The sequence below is a fragment of the Corella eumyota genome, chromosome 1 (genome assembly GCF_963082875.1).
Source record: "Corella eumyota chromosome 1, kaCorEumy4.1, whole genome shotgun sequence".
Lineage (NCBI taxonomy): Eukaryota > Metazoa > Chordata > Ascidiacea > Phlebobranchia > Corellidae > Corella > Corella eumyota.
Window position 1 is genome coordinate 17,009,317 of NC_137490.1, and position 19,563 is coordinate 17,028,879.

Here is a 19,563-nt window from a genome sequence, read left to right on the forward strand (position 1 = left end):
TTTATTATAAATTTATATTGTATTTGATTTTAATTGATAGAAATATTTTAACATGAAATTGAGACGTAGGTATTTTTAAATACGACAATGCATAAAGTAAGCAGCATGAAGTAGGTGTTAAAGGATATAGAGTTCCCTTTAAATTTTCCGCTAAAACACTAACCAAAATCAAAAAAATAAAAAAGCGTGGCTTTTGGAATCCCTAAATAAATAATAGGTAGGCGTAAATAAAAGTAACCAAAAAGTAACCAAGACTATGCATTGTCGTATTTGATAAACACTAACCAAAATCGCTAAAACACTAACCAAAATCAAAAAAATAAAAAAAAATAAAAAAAGCGTGGCCTTTGGAATCCCTAAACAAATAATAGGTAGGCGTAAATAAAAGTAACCAATAAACTTTCTTTATTCATTGATTGACATAATATTGTCCCACCCATAACCGTCAATAATTTAAGTTTGAATTCAAACACTTCAGATCAATAAAAAGCATGTCTTGAGTTTTAATGATATTAATAAACAGTGTGTTTGCTAACATATTGACATGGCAACCCGGTAAACAAAGTAAACGTTGGGTAACCCAAAGCGTTGAACGACTGTTTTTTATTACTTTTACAACAGCAAGAGTTAAACATGATAAAAATCAAAAGTAAACGCATTTTTATAAAATATAGAATTTTAATTTACAAATATCAAAAATAACAAATACTAAACAAGGATTATAAAAGGTATAGTGCAATTAACAGCTACGTAAGACTGTGATAGTTTAAATTAGGACTCTCCGGCTATGTCGTCAACTTTTCCAACGCAATCCATCATTTTATTACAGCAGCCCATTGCCTTGTCCGCCGTTTCAAGTCCCTTAGTTAAAGTTTCAGCAGCATTAGCACCTGTAAAATTTAAAAAATTTAATTTATTAAACCCTTAACTATTTTTTACTCGTAAAGTACAAACGAATTTTTGTCTATTGTAACCACGTTGTAATCCACAGTTTAACTTCTAAACACACAAAAAATATTTAACAGTCAGTTCTATAGCGAGATGTTACATATTTCAGGGTGACATATTTTTCACATTTATTTACTACACGACCAAAAATTGCATTATAAAAACTTATTTTAAAAATAGGAGAAATTATTTTTGGTGAATAAAAGATAAACATACCACCAGGTTGTGTCGTTACAATTCGTTGATTGCAAGTAGGGCAGGTTTCTGGTTCGACTGATCCTGAAATTTAAAATCATTTGTTTTATTAAATAAACCAAATGAATTTAAAATTTTTCAAATAATCATTTTTGGTTAATAAAGAAATTGATTTCTCAGCTGAAACACATACTTGCATATTATGCAATACAAAAAAGTGCATTTAAATTAGAAGATATTTTAACCTGGTGAGACTTTTGCGGACATTCCGGGCAGAGTTTTGCTTAATTTTGAAGCAGCACCCAATCCTTTACTAACATCTCCCAACCCTTGACTGACATCTGCCAAACTTATATCAGCATCTTCCATTTTAAAAATTTGTTTTTATTTTTTTTTAACTAACAAAAATTCTTGAATCTTAAAGTATATTAATATATATATATGCGAATCAGTAATTATTTTTAAGAAAACTTTTTATTTTTTAATTTAAATTATTTTGGTAAGTAAAATACTTTTTAAAAATTGCTCAAGGCCAATGCATGCCTATTTGCTAAATTTTTTTCAATATACATCGACTTTCTTAAAAATTTTTTAAAAGAAAATCAAATTTTTACTCTAATTATAACTTCAGTTACTTGCAAATACTGTTTCAAAAGAACTGTTGTTCTACCTAGATTTTTCTCAACTAAATACTTGCTCACTATAGTTACCAATTTGATATGTTACCGTTGCTAGGACAACATTTAAACCGTCCACTCTGCCGTGTTATATCAAAGCAAATATAGCGTGCTAATATTCCGCTCACTAACCAAGTGACTTTCTCAACAAACAGGGTCATAAACGGTGCTTTCCAGCCTTTTCAGATTCCTCGTTCCAGCATATTTGATTTGTGAAATTTTTAAAGAAAATTATAGTGGAAAAATAAAATACCTTAAAAAGTAGAGGCGTAACGGATCAAAATTATAGTCGCAGCGCGGAATTGACAATTTTTTGCTTCTTCGTTAATACGAAGTAAGACTATAATTTTTGATGCTTTTACGCATGAATAGGCAATGCCAAAATTGAAAAACTTTGAGGCTATAATAAGATGTTATAGGTTAACGTACAATTAAAGTAAAATAGATACAACATATTTTTAACGTGGACTAAAAATTGGGTCATAATGTGAATAAGGGACTTTTATTGACTGAATCCCTTGGATTGTTTGTACCTAGATAATATTGACTCAAGGCACACAGTTTATGGTAACTATTTATTGCTACTAAAACATTTAAAAATAAAAAAAGTATATGACACGAAACTACTAAAGTGGATAAGAAATTACTTTTTCTTTTAATAAATTTACATTTGGTGTTAAAAAAAAGAAGTTTGCAGTTTTGTTTCGGGGATATGTTTAAAAAAGGCGTCATGTACTAAAAATTACCGGCTTAAGTGTTGTTGAATTAAAAAAGATTTTACCATCTTCCGAAAACCTTATACTGAGAATTAATATCTTCGTTACAGGCTTCGAGTGTTAAAAATTAACGATGGTAATATTTGCGCATTAAACTTATAAAAAAAATCGATATTTATTTCTCCTTTGCTAATTTAATATTTTTTACTGCCATACCAAACCTTAACTTTTATTAGCCGAAAGGTTCAACAAAAAATTAACAAAGTTTATGATGCATTAACTTTTTTTATGAACGCGACGAATACAAATTAAACTTAACAAAATTGATTTAAAAAAAATGTAACAAAGGTAAATATTGCAAAACTGGTTTTAATAAAGAAACGAAGGCACTTGCATAAACACATGATTTTATAAATAATGATATAAAACAAAAATGGTTTGATTTTATATGATTATATGACAATGTCAAAAAAATAATTTGATAAACTTGAATTTTACACAAAAATTATAGAACTCTTAAAAATATGTTTCACCTTAACAAAGAATAAACAAAAAAACACAGAAATAGTATATTGACGCAATTTGATTTACCATAAATAAAATTGATGTCAAAATAGAACTTATTTGATGTATATTTAAAAATATAATGCATTGCCATCAAGGAAAACACTTACAAAAACAATATTTTTGAAATTTTTATATGAAGTCATGATAATTTTATTTAGTTAAACACTAACTGTTTTTTATAAATAATTGAATTGAAATTAATTGTGTGGAAATAACAATATAAAAAAGTTTTTTTTTTCTAAACAACATACAAACTTGTTTACCAAATTTATTGTTTTAAATCATGTTGTAATTTAATTTGAGTTTACAACACTCCTGAAAGCCAATTTGATATATTACTATCCAGGATACTATCATGAGTTTCTACATTCTAAACATAAAATGCAAAACAGTGTAATAGTATAAATATAGGTTAAGTTTATAAAAAAATTCTTCAAACCTGATTAGCTCTGGGAGGTGATGGCACTGCTTTATTTTTTTTCTAAAAATGACACCGAATTTAACAAAAAAAAAATATATATTATTCTATAATAATTTATCCTATAAAAGGCAATTTGTTTTCAAAATTCTTTTAACCAATTTTGTTTAAATCAAGATTTTTTCATTGAAGAAATATACAACTAGTGGTTTAACCATTCTTAACGAATTTCAAAGTACTTGAATATTTTAACAAAACATCAATCAAAAATTTACCCTTGTTGCCATCGTTTTTAATTTGTACTCGACATTCTTATTACTGTTATTGTTCGTTGTTGAATATTTCTGAAAAAAGTTAAATGAAATATGTAATCACTCATTTAAACATTATTAACCAATTTTTATTCTTCAATTGAAACTTACCTGATTAATGTTGGGTTTTGTTTGAAATTGATTAGGTCTTTTTGTTGGTTTTTGTAGAGGTTTTGATTTAGTTTTAACCTTTGAAGTTATGATAAATATTATTTTATCATATAGCTAAACTACATTATTCTTTGCATTTTTTTTTTAAATGAATAGGCCTATTCAAAAATACACTTGTATTTACCTGATTTCTTTTTGTTTTTAATCTATATTCAAAGTTTTTTTCATTCTTTGTCTTGGAGAAGGTAGAAGTCTGATTTGCCTTAACCAAAATTTTAAATGTTAGTGTTTATAATAAGAAAACATTTTATTATTAGTGTGTCCACCTGCAAGCCGACAAAAAAAGTGTGTTAAAATTAACTTACAACCTTGCCAGCTTTTCGAAAAGATTCTTTACTTGTTGAAAAACTGTCGTCCACAAAATAGGATATACCCATTGCTCTCCTTCGTGCCTAAATATTGTCAAAATAAGTTCAAAATTTTTACAACTTTTATAAAGAAAAAGTTTAATGTAGTTTAAAGCACATGAAAAAATAATATCAAACATCAATAATATCAAAATCAACTAATTATTAACAATAATAAGGGCTTAAGAAACTTTATGGCATTGAAAATTAACCCCAAAATGGTATTTAAAAAAAATGAAATATATTGTTTTCTTACTTGCATGTTAATCTTTTTTTGTTGTGTTACAAACTTTTGATGCTTTTTGTGTATGCTGCTGAAATCTCTTGGTGTTTTCTAAATTTAAAACGAAGATATTAAGATTATAAAAAAAATTATTAAATACAAAAATTTATGTAAGGATGAAATACAATTTTTTTAAGTGAAGAAAATAAACCATTACTGGAAAACAAATAAATTTATTTACTGTTTCATTAGAGTTTGTCAAACTTTGGTTGTGGTAGAAGTTTGGCAACGTAGACTCGAAAACACTTTCATCGTACTTAGCAACCTAAAACAATGATTTTTTACATGTTAAATACTTAATGTTAAACTAATTTCTTTTAATATATATTTACAACTGTTTTAAATTACATCCCGAAAAATCTTGTTTTTATTTTGTAAAAAAATATTAAAAATGAAATGCTAAAGATATCTTTTATGTATTGAGCCCTGAAAAATGAAAAATTCCATTTTTTTAAATATTACAGAAAAAATATAAACGCCATTCAAACTTAAATGTAATAAAATTGACATTGTTTAGCCTAATATTTAGTGTACCTTCATGAAAAAATCAAAGTCATAACAATTTGGTTTTCCTTTGCTGTTTTCTTCTAAACTTATGGGTTTTGGTGGTAGTCTGTGATCAAGTACATCAGAAGCATCTAATGGAAAGTCTATTTTCTTTTTAAAAAAATGTAACACTTTTATTAAAAGTTTAAAATAGGCCAACTGATGTGACAAATATCTTTTAATTTTTTTATCAGGTTTAACTAATTGTTGCCTCTTATTAAAAAAGTTAGAAATAAAACAATATATTCTGCCTGTTCGTTATTTAAATGAATTTAATATTATATCATTCTTACCCTTTGTTCTCCCTTTTTTCGTTTTTTCTTTTTCTTTTTTTTCTACACAGTTAAAATTTAATTGTGTAGTTTTTTTAGAATACTTCAGTGATTAATAAACATTTTATTAAAACAGCAAAGTTGCTGTGACTGACATTTTCATACCGGTGTCTTTGTATAAGATTTTGTGAGTGGGGTGTATACTTCTTTACTGATATCAGAGTCAAGTTCATCCTAGAAAAGGGTAAAAACATTAAAAAGCCATCTTAACTAACTTTAACTAATGTATACCAATTTTTTGTTTTATTAAAATTATATTGGATTTATTATATAAATTTTTTTTTTTTTTAAAATCTATTGAAAATGCCTATTTTAAAACTGTAAAAGCAGTAGTAGTTGAACCTCAAAACTTACGTTGTCACTAGATAAATGTAATGTTTGCATCATACAGCATTTTATTTGATGTTCATTGACCCAACTTCTATCAGAATCCCCTAATGATGATACAGAACTTGCTAAAAACAAAATAACACAAAAAAGTTATTTTTAAGGAATAACAATTTACCATTTTTTCCTTATTTATTCTCGTAAAATTTAAAAAAATAAGAAATAAAAAAAAACTTACAGGAATCATCATCATCATTAAATATTTTTGATTTAATTTTTCTTCGTTTGCTTATATTATTTTCTGCAATTTTTGAGATATTTATATTTTCCAAATCAGTCTACAAAAAAGCATTATTTTTTTGAAATGTAGTGCATGAATAAGCCTTATTGTGTATTAACAGAATTTATGACAACAATGTGGCGGGTCCTATTTTATTAAGGGTTAAAAAAAGATTTTAAATTGCCTTTGATTAAACTTCTTTTCAAACTGTGTAATGTTTCGTATAGTTTAAGTTATAAAAATAAGTACAATTTCTACATTTTAGTTATAAACCTACTACTAACATATATTTATACAAAACATAGATCAACATATTTTACAATTGTTAACAATATAATTTAAAAATCCAATTTGACTAATTTTAAACTTGCCGGGGAAGTTTTAAAACAGCTTCTTAATACTTCTTTATCATTTTCTTCATTAAAACCTAAAAAATAGTAATTTTTTTAACCGCTAAGACTAGAAACAAAAAATTTGTTAAAATAAACTATTTGATTAAAAAAAATACTGAAAAAAAGGGGCAGGCTATAGATATCGAATAAATGGAGTTATGGTTACACAGTGAAGTTTAAGCAATTATTAAAAAACTTAAACTAAACGTACAGCTAAATCTTGACTTTCTTCTATATTTCTTGATATCAGGTAAGTTTTCAAAATTAAAAATGGCCTCATTCATAATATCAGTAGCCTAACTAAAAAATCTATAATTATTTGTTTTTTATTAATGTAAACAAAATTCTCCATATTATGCTTGAAAACGTTCTGCATGTATAATATCTACACATAGTATTGCACTAGCAGACTAGTATGGTTAAACGTTTTAACTTTTTAACCTCACAATTTAAAGTTAGTTAAAAGCAGAATCGGCAGGAAGCCACTAACTTTTGGTTCGGAGGAATTTCCAGTAATTGTGACGTCGCATTTCACGCACGACAAGGAAATTACGCCGTGAAAAATTTTGAGTTTTCAATGCATTTTCAATGTACAGATGTTGTAAAACAGATTACTATTTTATCGCAAAATAAAATACCAATAAATAAAAATGAGGCACAATGAGTCAGATTAGAAAAAGAAATAACTTAGTTAATGCGTATTCTTTAAAAACATAAGATGGCAATTTTAGCCTTAGGTATTAACAATATTAGTCTTGTAAAACACTTTGCAATGTTTAAAAAGCCATAAAATAAATATGCGCCGTTTACCTGGCAAACAATTTCGAAAATGATTGATTAACTTATACACCACTTATGCTACAGAATTAAAACAAAAACTAAACAGGCGTGTAATATGTGATTTTGGCAAGTAAATTTTTAGGAATTTAGTAAGTTAGCCATCCTTAGACTATTTCACTTAACACATACACTTTGTTTTTTAATAAGCCGAAATTTAATAACTTGTCTTTTAGCCGACAAGTAGAGTTATGTAATAATCATAATTCAAGAGCTTTTATTTAGTTGGTGAGTTTGTTATAAGTGGTGCTTTCACTTTCGGTTTCAAGTTAATCAAGAAGATGTTAAGCGCTTTTAAGTCTCTCTGCGACCGAGTTCATTATGTTTGTCGTTTATTATTGTTTGAAGTATATACAACAGCGTCGATAAGATAAACAAAGGGAAAAGAAAACATGTAATTTTTGTTAAATACATGCAAGATAATTACTGCCTAGAAGTTTACAGTCTTAAAATTATATAGGTAATTAAGTAAATGTTTTTTCTGTAATTATAACTTGAACGTGGGTAATTAATTTTTTTATTACGACAACAAATAACGTCCTTTAAATGAAATGGCCGGTTATTATTTTTTTTAAACAACTTTATCGAAAAAACTTCTTCTGAGATAAGTAAAAATACTACAGGCATAACTATCACGTAGATTTTAGGTTAGTTTAAAAAAAACAGTATAAGTATTAACTAATGTAATTAAATGATCGTTTCGTGTACAAATGACAAATATCAATATAAGACCTGTTTGTGGTCCGCATTAGTAAGATATTTTTTGTATATTGCAAATTTCCTGGATGTAGGTAAAGAAAGCGGACATAGGATATTTGTGGGAGTTTTACATTGTACCACGCTTAAATCTGAATCTAATTAGGGATATGTAAGTTCCGACAAAACGCGGTGAACAAACAAATAACTTCATATATAGAACAACGATAACGGTATTTAATTTACTTACTTAATACTAAGCATGGCTATAGAATAACGACCTGTTTAAGGGTTTACCTAAAGCAATTTTTTTAGTAAATTAGATAGTACTTTACAAAAACTTTTTTGGGATAATGTGAAAATTGCTGGTCAAATATTTAAATTATTTAACGTGATGATAACTATTTATAAACAAATATATAATTAAACGTTTATGACTGCTGTATTTATCAAATGACTACACTAGTCGTTTTTTATAGTAATAATTCCGTAAATAATCCGTCATTTACACAGATTAACATGCACAAGTTATAGTTATTTGCAATATTTTTCTCACCTCAGTTCTCAATACGGTTTTTATTTAGTAGCTCGAGGGCATTGATTTTACTACTAGCTTTCCATTTATTTCGGTAATTTACATTGTGTTGTTAATTAACTTTTCATTTAGAATGATTTTTTCAAGGTTTTGGGTTATAATGTAAGGATAGTCGTAGGAATTCTTGCTTATTAAGATAGTTGTAATCTTCTTATTAAAACAAGTTAGCTTATGTCATGAAAAAGTGTTTGGTAAATGCAATGCGTTGTCTATTATTTTTACCAAACGCATTTTTTTTAGAATTTAAATAATATTTTAAAAATTAAAATGAAAAATCTAATTTTGTGGTTGGTAATATTTCTGTGCAAGGTTTTTATCATACATGGGCGTCTTCCCAAGCCGGGCTTGATAAAGGCGGTAATTGTAGATGGACAAACAACAACTTTTGTCAGAAGTTTATACAAGGGAGCAACTATATCAATCGCTATTCAAACTCCTCCTTGCGACGCATACAACACATCGTTTAACTTTTATTGGAAAATCAAAGGATCCTCTTGTATTAAAAGGTATTATTATTGCAAAAAAAGCTTTCCTAAACTATTTTTATTTGATGATTTTTTGAATGTAAAATAAGTGTGGTTGATATTATTTTTTAAAGTGGACTTAAATTTAAACAGGTAGGTTAGAAGCTACTACATTTAATTTCTATTTAAGACCAAAATTTTATTTTTTGAGCCTTTATATTAGCACATCAATGGGCTACTAAAATAGCTTCTAAATGTTAATTTTTTTAACCCATGTATGAACACATGTAAACTTCACTTTGCTTTTTATGAGGTCTTTAAGTTATTTGGGAAATTTAAAATGTGTTGTACTGTTACAATTAAATAGTGTATCTTTATTTTTTAATATGTAATTTTTCTATGATTATCGTAATTAAGATGTTTATGACGATTTTCATAGTTTTATTTTTTACATTTCAGAAGGGGACTTTTAGAAAAAATGTCTTCTCGAACGTCAAACTCCGACCAGTTTTATGAAGTTCTGTTTCCTGAAATTTTAAGTCTAAATTCAGACAAGAGAAGTAACATGGAAGTTATACCATGTGGCGGGGTTCAGGAAATAACATTTAACTATTTGTGGGAGGTTTCTTCTTCCTTAGTTCCGATGGAAAATGGTGACATTTTTCTTGTTTCTCACAATATTTCCCGCGCTGATTCACCGTCAGTAAATAAAATTGCTGTCGCCCCTAAAGATGGATTTTATACGATATTTGCGTCACTGTCTGCGCAAAACAATGCTGCATTCGAAACTGAGATAATCATCAAAATTAAAAACGAAAATGGATATTTATCCAAAGATGACTTACTTCTTCAAAAGTTGTACTTTGGTTATGTATTAATTAGTTTGTTTATCTCCACAGTTATTTGTGTTTTAAATCGTTTTAATCTGGGTAAAATCCAGCATGTGCACGCAGGCCTGTTACACATCATTTTGTTTCAAGTAGCCTATGGATTAACTTCATTTCTTAACTTTAATTTTGTTAACAAAAACGGGTTGCCAAGTCTGCCTATAGACTTGATGACATTGTTTTTTAATACATGCGCAGAAGCTACTTTTAGACTTATAGTAATGCTTCTTAGTAATGGTTTTGGGGATTATCGATTTCATGACACTGTGAAGTATAGAAAACCAAATGTTTTTGTTTTATTATATGTCGCAGTTTCGATGTTATCTATTTACGAATTGGGAGTTGACAATTTTTCTTTAAAACAAGCCTATTTTGTTGGTGTGTGTTTAATTGATATATTAATTGCTTGTTTTGTCTTTGTGTCGTCTGTTCGGATAAAAGCATTAGAAAAACATATAAATGGATTGCCTAAAAGAGGTCCACATAAGAGCCTCGTAAAAGTGATGTTATTTTGTGCAGCCTCGTCTATTGCTATGACAATCTTTTTATTTTACTGTTCGTTAGAGTTTTGTCCCTGTCAATTTACGTGTCATTTGTCATGGCTATCTACCGCCTCATGGTGGTTACTTCAATTCACATTTATGATTTGCGTTGTCTTTATTTACAGACCAACTAGTGAACTTGTAAAGTACAATGAACTTGGCAAATAAGATAAGAGTTAGGGTGCTATTTTGTAGATATGTCATTGTTTTTATTAGAATGCATGCCTTAGCTTTTTAGGTATGCACATCGTTTAAGTCACTGTTTAAATATGTATATTTGATATAACCCCATCTTTATTTTTATTTATGCAAGATACTAATTAATAAAATTATAAACCAGCATGCAAATATTATTAAAAGCAACGATATTAAGCCTTTTTATGCCCTATTAAAAGCGACGATATTAAGCCTTTTACGATTTATCTGTTAAAACTTCGAAATTAATTTTATTTTTTAAATAAATCTTGTTAAAACTTATTCTAATATTTAAAAGGTTTAATTTGTCATCGTAGTGGTTTTTAATGTTTTGTTACTCTAATCCGACTAGCAATTTTTTTGTTAATTTTTAAATCAGTACCCGAACAAAAAAATTATATAATATAAAAATCTCTATTGCTTCAAATGCTTTTTACAACACCGCAATTATTAATAATATTTTTTTTCTTTTTTTTTGAAGGCACTTAACCTTGGGTAAGAACTTAACCTTAAGGTGGGAATTCTAACTTGGGTAGGCAATTAACAATGGGTAGGCAGTAGGCACTTTATTTTGAGTGGGGCACAGGCAGCTAAACTTGGATAGGCTCTAAACATTGGTAGGCACTTAACCTTTGGGAAGGACTTAACCTTGGGTAGGCACTGAACCTTGGGGTAGGCATTCTAACTCGGGTAGGCACTTAACATTAGGTAAGCCCTTTACTATAGTTAGGCAGTTGACTTTCGGCAGGCACTTAACATTGAAAATATGACGGCAATACGATTTAAAAGTTGGTCCAGCTTTATTACATTTTTGTTTTAAACAATATAACGATTTTTTTTTAAACAAAATAACGTAACTTTAAAGTAACACGTTTTTATAACTTATAAGCATGATGCAATATATTTGTAATTTTCTAGTTACTTAAGCGCTTGGCTGCTTAGATTTCTGGTACACTGCTGATAGGCCCTGTAGTGATATAAAGGTTTACGAAATGCAAGAACGGATCGACTTGCAATTTTTTTGCTGTTTACATACGGTGAGCGTAAGGTACTGTTTTTTTACCATAATAAATGTAAAAATGTTATGTACTATGAAGATTAAAGAATAAATATTGTTTGAAACTGTTTAAAGCAAAAAAACGTAAATTTTACTTTTTTTCAACATTTTTTTTGTGTCAAACTTGCAACAATCTTTTGACACCAGTTGCAAAAAAACGCGAGCGTTTGTCAATTGTTCGTATACTTCTGTTAGTCTGTTAAAAAAGCAACAAACTATACTTTTTTACGGGTGCCTCTAAATAGGCTGTGTGCAATGTGCGCAATGTGCGCAATGTGCGCAATGTGCGCAATGTGCGCAATGTGCGCAATGTGCGCAATGTGCGCAATGTGCGCAATGTGTGCAATCAGTGTAATAACGGCAAAAATAAATGTATTAAAACGGTAACCAGACATTTCGGCCAACGGACACCTCAACACGAAGATTTTCCTCTAAAACAGCGGGGCATTGGAATTTTAATTACCGCGTTAAATTTTATCCCGTTATTTATGATCAGTATTCCGGATAGTATTTAAAAGAATAATAAACAATAAATGGATTTTTTTAAATAATTAATGTGCAAGAAGAGGTTGTTTATCAACTAAAACTTATAAAAAGTTAATTTAAAAGCGTGCGGTTTTAGGCATCAGAAGCAAATGCGTTGTTAAAATATGACGCATTGTGACAAAACTCGTCGTCTTTCTAACATTATATAAAGAAAATTAATCGTCATATTATCAATTTTTTTACTGAATAATTAGCAGAACAATGTTATAAGGCATTTAAACTTTACTTGATGGGTAAATAATCTGTATGCACAATCTGACAATTACACACATTGTCAGTTGAGTGACAAACTAACAAAATACACAGTATGTGTCTGCACACGTTTTTGGTTGGGCACATACTGACAGAGTCAAAAACATACAACAAATAGTCTGTTTGCAGAGTTGTGCACAACGTCAAACAAAAAAATAAAAAGTTAATTTTGTCCAACCTGACTTCTTTAAATGCCAACACTTAATCAGCAGCGCAATTACTAGGCAAATAAAAATCTATAGTATCTTAACTTTCACAGGCAACTTGAGACCTAGGTGGGGTAACTGTTGTTACCCCCTGCCAGTTTAACAAAACCAGAACAAAAATAACTTTGTTTCCCCAAACTTTAAATTTGAATATTTAAACATTTCCGAATTGCACAGTCTTGCATTGGTTATAAGCTTATTTTAATGGTTTTCAGTAATTTAAATAAAGTCAGTTTAAATAAAATTAATTTTCTTTTTGTATATTCAGTATTTTGTCAACGGACACTGCCAGACAGTGGGTAATTGTACACACTGGCCATTCACCCATCTTGTCTTGTTTACTAATAAACCAATAATAAATTTACATTTTTACCTCCATTACACTAATTACACACATTGCACACAGCCTATTTAGAGGGACCCCTTTTTTACCGATAACAAACAGATAACGATTTTCCGTCTTACTATTTTTTTACAGATAAAAAATTGGTAGGGTTATCTAGTTAAAATAAATTTTTTGTTAGTCAGCCAATCTGAATACATACGAGCAGACGAGTATGGCATTAAACAGCTTGCCCATTTTGTTTTACAATCTCGGAGGCGAAATGCTTTATGTTTTGGATCAACGATTAAAAGCTCAAAATATATCCACTGACAAATCTTGCAAAGTTTTATCAGATATTGTTGGGACTATGTGTAATGCTCGGTTTTTAACCGAAATGTTGAAGCCTCAAGTGTTATACAGTAAACCAGCAATGAGAGCACTTTTTGAAAAGTTGGTGCACTCATCAATTATGAAAGTTAATGCAGAAAGCATGGACAAATTATATGATTTAATGGTAATGGCAGTCAAGTATCAGTTCACACAAGCTCCAAATCCTCAAAGTGTTCTGCATATCACACTTAATCACTTAGATGCAATTTTAAAGTTTGTTTCCTTAAATCGCAAAGTTACAAACCAGGTGACAAGTATATATAAGCAGCTTGTTGAAGTATATGGCAGTATAAGTAATGGGGAATATATTCTTCTAAGGCAATCCATTCTTTGCTTTTTACAAGACACCAACAATAAAGTTTCAATTTATTTATCACAAAAAGTTCAAAATGACGATGGGAAATTTATAATTTGTAAATCTGGTCCTGTACCCAATGGTTGTGATTTACCTGGTGAAATTAAATTATATCGAAACAAACAAGAAGTTATTTCACATTTTGAAATAGGTGGAAATTATTCAGATAATTCAAATAATGGAATTATATCCAATGAAATGAATGCAAATCGATGCACTCATCTAGGAACTAATATTTATACAAAATGTTTAAATTCCGATTACAACATTGATGACCACAATCCTTCAACTGCCCATGATAAGCATAGACTCGCAAAAGCAGAACTTGGACTCTTAGCTCAACTCATTGGCAGAAATCCACAGCAGAGTAGTGAAACTCAATTCAGATTACAACTTTTTGATGAGAAAGACAAGGACATCATATCTCCAATTGTTACATGTCAGCAAGAAAAAGACAATGTTTTAAATATAACAGCCACAAGACATGGTCAAAATGAGTTGTCAAAAATTGTTGGTGACATGACTGTGAACTCGTCTACTCAATCCACAAGTATGGGTGAGGATCTTCTTGCCTTAATGGATATGTAAATGGGAGAATTGCAATATCAAAAAGTTTAAAACTCAATTTTAATTAAATATTATCTAAAACACTGTTTGCAATTATTTAGAAGTTTTCCTATCTTCGTTTTTTGATTTTTCTGCACTGTTTTTACACAAACTTGTTTTAGTTAACTAAAGGTGTGTCATTTATATTCAGTGGTGCTGTAATATGTTGTTAGAGATTTATTTTAAATTACTGTATTTATTAACTGTCAACAGACCATGTTATTGGAACTGTTATTAAAAAAGGTAGAATGTTTAATTGTATTATCACTGTAACCTATAGTTTAACTTTATGGTACTCTGTAGTTTTAAATACCTTTATATTATCACTTATTTTAACCTTTTTTCATATGTATTCTGTTTAATTAAAGTTAGTGTCATTATTATTGATGTTAGATAATTTAGGCATGTGCTTAATAATCATAGTTGTTTACTTTTGTAGGTTTAAAATTTAATATTGAGTTTTTTTATGGCCTGAAGCCTTAAGGTAATAATTTAGTATTGGTGGACCAGACTATTATGAGCAATCTTAATCTGGAGGAATTAAACAACAGATTGGAGACGGACAGTTATTTTGGTGGTATTAAACCTGGAACAGAAGACTTTAAGTAAGAAAATATGATTGACTTTGGTAGAATAAAATATGACAATTGTACTAAAATTTTATATTTAAAAAAATTTTTTTTATCAAGTTAATTTCGAAAACGAACTTTCACAAACTTTCGTTTTATAATACTTAGTTTAAATTATCTTATCTTTATTTTGTTAGAATTTTTGAGGTGGTAAAAAGCAAAAGCGTATCAAACCTTGTACATTTGCAGCGCTGGAAAAAGAATATTGAATATTGCATTTTTAATAAAGGTTAATATTAATAATATTTCACACCACTCTATTTTGTGAAAAATGTAAAAATAAGCTTTTGTTGGATAAAAGTTAAAAATTATACTTAAACTAATGGATCACGTATGTTGTCCGGTTCTAGACAAAACATAATTACACTACGGTTCTCCTAAATTCGCTCGTCTGGATTACGGTGCGAGAGAATTATCACCTTAGGATTTTGGATTCTTTTCTATGGTAAACGGCATGTTGTTTTGTCTAGAGTCGGACAACATACGTGACCCAAACTAATCACTAAACAAAAAAAGGTTAATTTGTTTGTTTTTACCCCTAGAAAAAATAATAATGGCAGAATGTGAATTATCCTTTGATGAAAAACTTTCACTAATCTCTAGAAATCTACAGGTAAATTTGTTAACTAATTACATACTTATGAAAAGTTTAGTTATTTAACCATACTAAAAATAAATAATTTTTGTGTAATTAGGAGGTTTTGGGTGAAGACAGAATGAAAGAAGTCTTAAAAACAAGAAATTTAAAAGTTTATTGGGGCACAGCAACAACCGGCAGGCCCCACGTTGCATATTTTGTACCAATGTCGAAAATTGGAGACTTTTTGAAAGCTGGCTGTGAGGTACTAACATACTTTTTACTTTGTGTAAAACACTTGTTTACCATGGTTATCCGAAGTTATTTTTAAAACTTATTTTGTCAAACCAAAGACTATATTGAACCTTTAAAAATATATTCCTGTTTAAATGGTTTATTATTTCAAAAAAATATATTGGACTTTGCAACCAAACCAGTCCTATTGTCACTGGTTGTGTTTGGTATGCATTATTTATAATCTCTAAAATAAAATCCGTGTTTTTGTTTTTTTAGGTTACCATTTTACTTGCCGACTTGCATGCTTATTTAGATAACATGAAAGCACCCTGGGAACTACTTAAACTTAGAGCAAAGTATATTTTATTTTAAAATAAAATGTAACAAAATAGAATCTTGCTATTTATTTTTTATTGTAAGGCCTTAACTTTAATTGAAACTGTACCAAAATTTAATAAAATGTTTACTAAAATTCTTTAAATTAACTTGTCTCATTTGTTTTATGTAATATATATTTTAATACACATTTATATATATATAAATAAAATTTAGGTATTATGAAATTGTAATCAAGGCCATGTTGGAATCTATTGGAGTTCCATTAGATAAGTTAAAATTTGTGCAGGGTACAGATTACCAATTAAGCAGGGAATATACTTTGGATGTTTACAGACTAACTTCTTTAGTTACAGAGGTATTAAATAAATTCTTAAAATTATATACTTGATCAATTTTATTGATTTGTTAGTTTAAACCAATTTTTTTAAAATATGAAATATTTAAATAAATTTACACCGCATATATATCTATTCTGTGTTTCGTTATTGTAAGGCATTGATTTTTTGTACACAATAGTGGATATTGTTTAAATATTTATAATCAGTGTTGGGTCTACATTATTACACTATTTTTTATTACCTCTGCTTGCCATTTTAAAATATTAAAATGAGTTATACTATAGCCTAATTAATTTATTTTTAATTTTTAAAATTGTTTTTTTAGCACGATGCGAAAAAGGCCGGTGCAGAAGTAGTTAAGCAAGTTGATCACCCGTTGTTAAGTGGTCTTCTTTACCCGGGTTTACAGGTTAGTTAAGTTATGCAATAATAACAACAACAGCTATTTTGTATTTGCAAAAATAAGTAGAATTAGGAAGCCCTATCCATTTTGGTTGAATTTAGAAGCTGTATCCATTCGTGTACCGAATTCCATCTCCGTTTTTTTTTATAAGTGTTATTTAAAAAGATTTAAATGTTGCTATTATTTATAGGCTCTTGATGAAGAATATTTAAAAGTTGATGCACAATTCGGTGGAGTTGATCAACGAAAAATCTTCACTTTTGCTGAGAAAGTAAGATTTGTACCTATTTAAATTTTTATTGCAATAATAAATAAACATTAAACCTTTTAGTATCTTGATGATCTTTTGCTGTTGTGTATAAAACAAATATTGTAGAAAAAATAGGTAATAGGCTTAAGCCTATGCATGGCCAGTACCCTCCCTACCTTTTATATTATTCTAATTTATGTATTAGTGCATGCCTTTACTTGGCTACTCAAAGAGAGCTCACCTTATGAACCCAATGGTCCCTGGTTTAACTGGGACAAAAATGAGTTCATCAGAACCAGTAAGTTGGTTATACAATACTTAATATTCCATATATATGCTATTTTTTATTTTTATATTTAATTTGTAACGAAACATTTAGTAGAATAATTAATTTATTTAGGATTCAAAAATTGATCTTTTGGATGGTCCTTCATCAGTTAAAAAGAAGTTAAAAAAAGCTTTTTGTGAGCCGGGAAACATAACCAATAATGGAATTCTATCTTTTACTAAATATGTTGTGTTTCCTATATTTTCAGGTAAAAATGTATAGATACCATAATGTTAACTATGTCAGCAAACCTCTGAAAAATAATGGCTATGTTTAATTAACTTGTTGAAATTAGTTTGATTTTTAAATGTAATGTTTATATTTTGATTTTATACAGAAATTACATTGCTAAGAAAGGAGGAATTTGGTGGAAATCAAGTTTATACTGAGTACGAAAAACTGGAGGAGGATTTTGCACAAGAAGTAAGTTTGTAAAAAAACGTAATAACCTAAAAAAAGGGCAAATAAATATAAAATTAAGGTCTTAATAGTATTTTTCAATAATTTCTACATTAATTTTTTAATAATGCTGTTGAATTTTTTTATAGAAAGTACATCCTGGTGATTTAAAATCTGCAGTGGTTGAAGTTATAAATCAATTGATTGCCCCTATCATAAGCAAATTTCAAGAACCTGAATTTAAGAAATTGGCAAGTGAAGCCTACCCTGTTGCATCAACTAAAAGTATGTTTATGTTTGTTTGTGTATAATTGTTAATCCAAAAGTTGTAAGAATATGAGATTAGAAAGTACAGTTAAAAATCCCTTTACATATTTTAAATAATAATTTAATAGTAGTCACTTATTTTATATTACCTATGTTTGATTATATAATAGAGGTTAAAGGTGGTAAACCTGCTGTAGCTACTGCAACCAACGATGATCAACTGCCTGGAAAACTTGATCTCAGGGTAGGAAAGATCATTAAAGCAGAAAAGGTATTTTATATATCCAGAATGTTAAATAGTTTCAAAAGAAATAGTAGTATTGTTAAGTGGCACCCCAAAACCAAATTTTTCTACAATTAAAAAAGGCAACTTAAAAAAGTAGCCATTAGAGTGCTAAAAAATGTAATTAACAAGTGTTCAAATTTTAACAATGCTCAACACTAAGCACCCTGATGCTGACTCATTGTACAAAGAAACAATTGATTTTGGTGAAGAAAGTGGCCCAAGAACAGTGATATCTGGACTTGCTGGCCTGGTACCATTGGAAAGCTTACAAGACAAGTTGGTGGTTTGTTTGTGCAATCTGAAACCTCAGAAAATGAGAGGCATTGAGTCAAGAGCTATGCTCATGTGTGCATCTATTAAGTAAGTTTAATAACTTATTTTATGACAGTTTTACTTTTTTAATTATACTTTGGCTTTTAAACTCGGCCTTCTATTTTGTAGAAGTGAAACAGACAAGAAAATTGAGTGTCTTTTACCTCCTGAGGGAAGTGAAATTGGGGATAAAGTTTGGATTGAAGGTTTCGGGGATGTAACCCCCGACGAAAGGCTTAACCCAAAAAAAAAAATTTGGGAAAAATTACAGGTGTTTTTTAACTATAACAATTAGAAAAATTAATTTTAAACTGTTTGGATAATATGCTACAACTAAATTTTGCGCAAAACTTTTAGGTTGACCTTAAGGTGAAAGATGGTGTTGCTTTTTGGCAAGAAAATAATATTGTTTCTTCCAAGGGAAAAGTGACAACAACTGAATTAACTAATGCTTGTATTAGTTAAGAAGGTCATTAAGATTATAAATCATTTTATTTAAATAAAGGGGTTGGGTGAATAGGTTAAGGTGAATAAAATGTAACAAATTTTTAATGCTGCTACCAAATTGAACATACAAATTTATGCAATTTTTTTTCTACCAAAGTTCTTATTTTAATACATTAATATATCACAATATAAACCAGTTTATTAAAAGAATAATTTTAATCGAGGCCCATTTTCCATTACTGTTATTTATACATTTTCACAATTATGCTAGTTCAATAAATATGTTGC

General features: G+C 28.7%; 4 protein-coding genes across 4 annotated transcripts; 3 read left to right on the forward strand and 1 right to left on the reverse strand.

Annotated features, from left to right (window-relative positions):
• Positions 1 to 3,314: 3,314 nt before the first annotated feature.
• LOC145741160 (uncharacterized) lies at positions 3,315 to 6,794 on the reverse strand. Its single transcript, XM_082558692.1, has 14 exons — positions 6,722 to 6,794; positions 6,486 to 6,545; positions 5,866 to 5,966; positions 5,617 to 5,685; positions 5,473 to 5,514; positions 5,168 to 5,290; positions 4,815 to 4,898; positions 4,607 to 4,684; positions 4,309 to 4,395; positions 4,128 to 4,205; positions 3,944 to 4,021; positions 3,797 to 3,865; positions 3,543 to 3,584; positions 3,315 to 3,473 (listed from the first exon to the last, which is right to left on the reverse strand). The coding sequence occupies exons 1-14, from the start codon at positions 6,792 to 6,794 to the stop codon at positions 3,408 to 3,410; spliced, it is 1,050 nt and encodes a 349-aa protein (XP_082414818.1). The 3' UTR covers positions 3,315 to 3,407.
• Positions 6,795 to 9,580: 2,786 nt separating this feature from the next.
• On the forward strand, positions 9,581 to 10,699 carry LOC145741169 (transmembrane protein 87B-like). The gene has a single exon (XM_082558704.1). It carries the CDS (start codon positions 9,581 to 9,583, stop codon positions 10,697 to 10,699), a length of 1,119 nt encoding a protein of 372 aa, XP_082414830.1.
• A 2,574-nt stretch (positions 10,700 to 13,273) lies between these two features.
• Positions 13,274 to 14,902, forward strand: LOC145764008 (protein OSCP1-like). Its single transcript, XM_082575570.1, has one exon. It carries the CDS (start codon positions 13,345 to 13,347, stop codon positions 14,443 to 14,445), a length of 1,101 nt encoding a protein of 366 aa, XP_082431696.1. The 5' UTR covers positions 13,274 to 13,344; the 3' UTR covers positions 14,446 to 14,902.
• Positions 14,903 to 14,911: 9 nt separating this feature from the next.
• Positions 14,912 to 19,563, forward strand: LOC145764007 (tyrosine--tRNA ligase, cytoplasmic-like). The gene is made up of 16 exons (XM_082575569.1): positions 14,912 to 15,068; positions 15,230 to 15,321; positions 15,635 to 15,705; positions 15,788 to 15,934; positions 16,183 to 16,262; positions 16,459 to 16,600; positions 16,909 to 16,992; positions 17,177 to 17,257; positions 17,442 to 17,534; positions 17,637 to 17,772; positions 17,902 to 17,987; positions 18,113 to 18,248; positions 18,401 to 18,501; positions 18,677 to 18,876; positions 18,958 to 19,099; positions 19,186 to 19,563. Exons 1-16 carry the CDS (start codon positions 14,980 to 14,982, stop codon positions 19,291 to 19,293), a joined length of 1,788 nt encoding a protein of 595 aa, XP_082431695.1. The 5' UTR covers positions 14,912 to 14,979; the 3' UTR covers positions 19,294 to 19,563.